The sequence below is a fragment of the Copadichromis virginalis genome, linkage group LG19, assembly GCF_057382275.1.
Source record: "Copadichromis virginalis isolate Kocher_CV1m ecotype Utaka linkage group LG19, C_Virginalis_male_GT1.1, whole genome shotgun sequence".
In the NCBI taxonomy this organism is placed as follows: Eukaryota; Metazoa; Chordata; class Actinopteri; order Cichliformes; family Cichlidae; genus Copadichromis; species Copadichromis virginalis.
This window is the reverse complement of record NC_140636.1, coordinates 17928295-17934223: the sequence shown is the minus strand read 5'-3', so window position 1 is coordinate 17934223 and position 5929 is coordinate 17928295. Positions and strand designations below refer to the sequence as shown.

General features: G+C 37.1%; 1 protein-coding gene across 1 annotated transcript; it reads right to left on the bottom strand.

The window, feature by feature from the left end:
• Nucleotides 1-244: 244 nt before the first annotated feature.
• On the bottom strand, nt 245-3302 carry LOC146685904 (histone-lysine N-methyltransferase set-1-like). Its single transcript, XM_085442151.1, has 5 exons — nt 3066-3302; nt 2252-2372; nt 2006-2168; nt 1695-1887; nt 245-373 (listed from the first exon to the last, which is right to left on the bottom strand). Exons 1-5 carry the CDS (start codon nt 3102-3104, stop codon nt 245-247), a joined length of 645 nt encoding a protein of 214 aa, XP_085298277.1. The 5' UTR covers nt 3105-3302.
• Between the last annotated feature and the right edge of the window lie 2627 nt (nt 3303-5929).

Genomic DNA, 5929 nt, shown 5'->3' with positions numbered 1-5929 from the left:
CTTTGACGGAGTCCCCCAATAACAGTGTGGTCCTCCTAAGTCACATTTGGGTGGTTAACACACACACACACACACACACACACACACACACACACTCAGATGTTATCCAGACTTGCACTTTGAAACAATGAAAAGGACCTACAAGCCACGGTCCATGTAAATCACATCACACCCAGGTGACTGCCAAACACACACACACACACAGCATCCATAAAGAATGATGATAGATTAAATTATTAGTTCATTAAGTGGTACACTGGATTATATTTACCCTTTCAGGCTCTGGATGTTTCAGGTCCAGATCATTGTTTGGAAAGCTGTTTGGTTGCGGCTTTAGGCAGCTCACAGTCTTCTGAATCTGGCTGGTCTCCGTCTTCGTGTGTAACAGATAGAAAATGAATATACAGTGCATTTTTGAAGAGGCTTTTGAAACATTAAATAAACTGTATGAGAAAGATAAGTTTCAAGCTATTGTCTTTAAAATATTCACTGTCATGTATAGAGAATTTAAGGCCCTATGATTAAGAGACAAATAGTCAGTGTGATTTCTTTATTTTTTAAGCCATTGCTAAAGGAGTAAAACAATCACCTGTAGCAGCAACGAACTGTCACTAGGGCCCATTTATCTTCAAGGGACAAAATTTAAAATGAATCTAACTAAAGAGGCTACACAGCAAAATCTCCAGTGTTAAATTAACACTAGAGAGTGTCTATATGGGTCCACACAACACTGTTGAGTGTTGAATTAACACTTTTGACAGTGTTATATGTTTAAAAGTAACCTAGTCAGTTTTGAAGATTAACAAAGACTAACACTGAGCAGTGCTGATTTTCTAACACTGGAATATTTCTAACATTTTGAGTTATTTTCCAGTGTTAGAAAATCAGCACTGCTCAGTGTTAGCCATTGTTAATCTTCAAAACTGACTAGGTTACTTTTAAACATATAACACTGTCAAAAGTGTTAATTTAACACTCAACAGTGTTGTATTTAACACTCAGAGGTGTGGACCCTTATAGACACTCTCCAGTGTTAATTTAACACTGGAGATTTTGCTGTGTAGAATCACATTAAACATCAATCACTGTTAAAATTTAGAAACCGAAAGCCATTTTTTATTTCTGCATACCTGCTGATATTTTTTTAGTGCTTTTAGAGGGCTTTGATGTGGCAGCCATCACAATTGCCTGTTTTCCATTAGTACCTACCCCTGTTTTTCCAGTAGGTTATAGTACCATGTAGTTTTTCAGTAACTACTGCACCAAGGTTCCAAGTGATCCAAAGTGATCAGAAAATTTGACATAGACTGAATGCCACCAGGTGGCTGGTCAATGGTGTCACTCGATAAGTTATGAGTGCGCCTCCTTCGTGAAAATCCAAGCCATCATTTTTGAAACTCTGAAATGTTTGAAATAGCGACCAAAATTAACAGCGTGATCCCTGAATTGAACACTAAAGTATAGACTGAGCAGCAGGCATTTTGTCACCTTGACGTCCATGCTTGCTGTGGCATTTATATCACTGGATGCTCGGCTGCATTGCTATAGTTACCCCAGGCACAGTAGGTGATACTCAATTTCAGTGAAAAACTAGATGCCCTAAGTCACGTTAAGCCAATTTGAGTAGGTACAAATGTAAAAATGGCTTAGGGTATGCAATTTATCAGTTCCAAAAAGTACAATTGTAGAAATACCTTGCATCTCCAGAGCCAATCCGAGTCACCATAATTATAGTCTATTTCTTCGCCTGGACTTATGTCTCTGCTTGCAAATAAGCATAGATGGGGCTTTCCATTGATATTTAATATTTTCATCTTAGCACTTGGACTGATGTGGTTGTCGTTGACAAGTCTGCCTAATGACCCATCTTCTTGAGATGCATCCACACTGTGGGGTTAGGCAAAAAAGTATTAGCTTAACTAGTTAGTTAGGAAGCTTTTTTTTTCATAAATCAAAAGCAATGTGTCATTTAATCTTAATCAAACTACACTGATATAATACGCACCACCAGAGTTTTCCATCAAACTTGAATTCAAACATGAACACCTTCAGGCTGTCATGATAAACTCTGTGTCTCCGCTCACATTCTTCTTTTGTTATGAGTTTACCTCTGTATTCCAAAAGAAAGTCTCCTTTTTGGAATGGAACAGTCGTGAAAATGCCCCGACCTGAATTGCAGAGGCATACCAAGTGAGTGACAAAAGACAAAGTGACAAACTCCAAATCTAATCCAAACTAAAGACCAACTTACCTTTGAAGGCATTTATGTAGTGGATATCAAGTCCCAGTTTGTCCCTTCCAGCAGAAACATGACAGACTGCATCCTCCCGTGGAGGAATGCGTCTCCTTCGCATGTTCTCCTGTACGATTGGCTGTATTACCAAAGCATATAAAGTATTACGATTATCGTCATCATTGTCATCATCATCAGTAGTAGCAGAACTAGCAGTAGTGTAGTTTACAGCATAAACACAGCTGACTTATTCATAGTGCTAATTTATGCCTTCTTTTAAAATGTTAAAGGCCTAGTACTCAAAATGGCGACATGTGACATTTCTGTAATGGCGACTGCAGAGAGTGATACAAGTACTGAGAAAGCTTAGGCATCAAAACTGTAAGAAGTTTTTTCTTCAGGCATATAAATAAATACACGACTAAATACACTTATACCCTTGCTTTTATTTTAGGGCTGTCAGCAGAATGACAGACATTGGACAAACTGCCCGAAATTAGCTAACAGCGACATCAGGGATTTTGACTCAGACTGCGCTGGTTTAATTGTTAATCGCGTTAGTCGCGATGTCGGCATTAACACGTTTAAGCCACAATAATGCTTTAACACCGAGTAAATCCTAACACGGGTTAGCCCGCTTTATCGCGTTGACGCGGTTAGTCGTCAGCCCTATTTTATTTACTCAATGACAAACGCTGGGGCCGTTTTACTTCTTCAAAGACTCACTAACAGTCCATAAAGCATAAATTAAACCAGTTTAATATAGGCCTGTGCACCTATAATTTCATATAGTATTAAAGTCATGGTGCATTTTACATTAAAAAAGGCTTACCTTTGTGTTTTTAATCCGTCTTCGTATTGCCGTCGACATACACTTGTTAAAGGGCACGCGCGCGAAAGTTGTGGCGCCGTTTCCTGTAGGTACCGCCTATATATATAGCCTACCAATCACAATGACTTCCGGCCGTGTGTATTGAAAATGTGTATTAAATTGCAGTACCTACACACATCCACTCTAACTCGAAACGTCGCTGTGCAATACACTGGAATACACAAAAATCAGGTGAGGGGTATAGATGGACTTTTAAGAAAATCAGAAAATCTTTTAATTATAGTTTAATAAATGAATTTACACTACAGTTTAAGCAAATACAGGTCAAAAGATAAATAATGACCTCATAAGAAGTAGAAAAAATTATTATTTAGACACTTAAAAATGCATTTACAAGTCATGTTTTAGGGGGACACATGAATACACAGCAAAAAGTCGAAATGTCCCCGGAGCCCAGGTACAGCGCAGGTCAAATGTCAATCCATACCACATAGACGCACTCACACACACACACACACACACACACACACACACACACACACACACACACACACACACACACATTCAATAATGCACATACACTCTTATATTTGTACATATATTTATTCTTATAATTCTCGCATTCCTATTCTTATGTTGTTGTATTTTGCACACCTCTGTTGCTTGTGAAGCTCGCACACTTCACTCACATGTGCTGTACCAGTGTACCTGCACATGTGATATGCCAATAAAAGTGCTTTGATTTGGTTTGATTTGATAAACTAAGGACTCTAAACTGCCAAAAAAAAGTTTAATAATAAGGAATTCTAAAACACGAAACTTAAGAACAACAACCAAACAGAGTATATTGAATGGTGAACATGAATTTAAAGTTCAAAACACAAAACCGAATACATATCTATTGATTTTAGAGTTGGCAGTTTAATTCTTGGCCCCTATTCATATGCCTGAGTGTCTTTGGAAAAGACGCTGAACCCCAAGTTGCTTCCAATTGAGTGTTGCTTCCAGTATGTTGCATGGAAGCTTTGGCACAAATATTTTTGGCTGTATGTGTGTTGTAATTACTGCTTGTGTGGAATGTGGATCTAGCCAATTAACAAGACAGCTACTTTAACAACATCCTGCACATTCCTGTTTGGATCCTCTTAATTATGTAATATTTAGTCACAAGACTTTCATTTGTGAGGCACTAAAAGAGTGTGTGTCTATGTTGTTGTTTTTCTGTTTATAGATGCGAACAAACACACACATACAAACACATGCTGTAAAACTGAACACCCTGCAGAAGTCCTTTATAGAAAAAATGCTGTTAAATCTGGAACACACACACACATACTCGTTTTACCTACATCGTGGGGTCCACTGCGTGACAGGTGCCTGATGAGATCCACCCTTTCCAAAGGGTGTAAAGACACGATTTTCACTCCTAAATTCATAAGAAATTCATCTAAACTTGAAAAGTCAAACTCTCAAATTTTAAACCTGAATTTTTGTTTTAATGGGGACCAGTTATATTGTGTGTAATTCACAGTTGGGACCAATCAAATGTCTATGAGCATACAGTCAACAACACTGAACCATGAAATTTAACCTGTGTTGGGTAGAAACCTTACTATCAGATTACATATATTTTAAAAAAATCTGATTCTAAAATATTATGAAATTACACAAACACTATTTATGAAATTTAATAATGTTGTAAAAGCTGAGCAAAAGGTAACATTCTGTCTAGTGTTTTACTTTGTAAGATTGAACATATGCAAATAAAATAATTTTAAATCAATTCAGTTTATCAGTTAATTTTCATCACATATGAAGAACCAGATCTGCTTTAACAGAAAATGGAAAACAACATTTTTACTGAAACCACCACATTCAATGTTTCCAAACCACATTTGATGGTTAAAAAAAGTCACCTACTGTACAAAATGGGCAGAGAAACTGAGCTTATGCATTCATGTAACATTTATTTCAGCCTTTGAAAAGACAATCAGCCCCTTACGCCCAGCAAACATCACATATCAGATTGTTTGAACTTGTAGCTCATCCAGCTCATGATCCATCACATTTCACAGTTAAATTTAAGTGCAGAAGAAAGCAATAAATTTCTGTGTCAATGATTGGCTATATTTCCACTAATAAGAATTAAAATCCATTGAGAATCACAAATGTGATCTTGGCCTCAAGCACAGTTTTGTTGAAGCCCCATTAGGTGATCATTATGTTTATATTTGATGGTCATAAATTGTGCTGGTCAAAATGTTTTAATTTTGAGCAGTACTGTAGGAATAGCAATTCTTGTGAATGGTGACTGGATGGATTGACAACGGATGTCTTGCCATGACATGAGCTCATCAGTCCTTCATCCAGATGAGCTAAAAACATTTTTTACTGCATTTTCAAGATGTGGTATTTTAAGAGATTTAAAATTGGCTGACTCCGAGATAAAATTGGTTATCAGTACTCACTGATAACCAATTTTAGATATATCAGTATGGGAATGCCTTTTTTCTTTTCAAAACATAATTAAAACAGTAACATGAATTGCATTTTTTCCTAACTTTTTTCTTGACCTCCAAAAACATTGGTCCAGCACAAAATGTAAAAATAAATGCAAACGGGCAGACAAAGCATAAATAAACAATTAAGAACAAGTTCAGGCTGTTAAACTCTTTTTGCAGCTCTATGCTGCATTGCAGTGATTCATTTTTTTACGTAGAACTTTACCGCTGTCCAGCTTCTATTTTTAAGTGCTTTCGGTGAAGCCTCAATACAGGGAACACACTCTGACTTTCCTGGTACTTTACCGGACTCAATGAGGGACATTAGTGTCTTTTCCACAGCATGCACCTCAGCTGATGTCC

Bases quoted from the DNA above. Each gene is read 5' to 3' on its own strand.
- LOC146685904 (XM_085442151.1), bottom strand. From the start codon at position 3,104: ATGTCGACGGCAATACGAAGACGGATTAAAAACACAAAG. The intron at 2,169-2,251 runs GTAAGTTGGTCT...TCTGCAATTCAG, and splicing joins CTACATAAATGCCTTCAAAG to GTCGGGGCATTTTCACGACT. The intron at 1,888-2,005 runs GTGCGTATTATA...CTAACCCCACAG, and splicing joins TTTGATGGAAAACTCTGGTG to TGTGGATGCATCTCAAGAAG.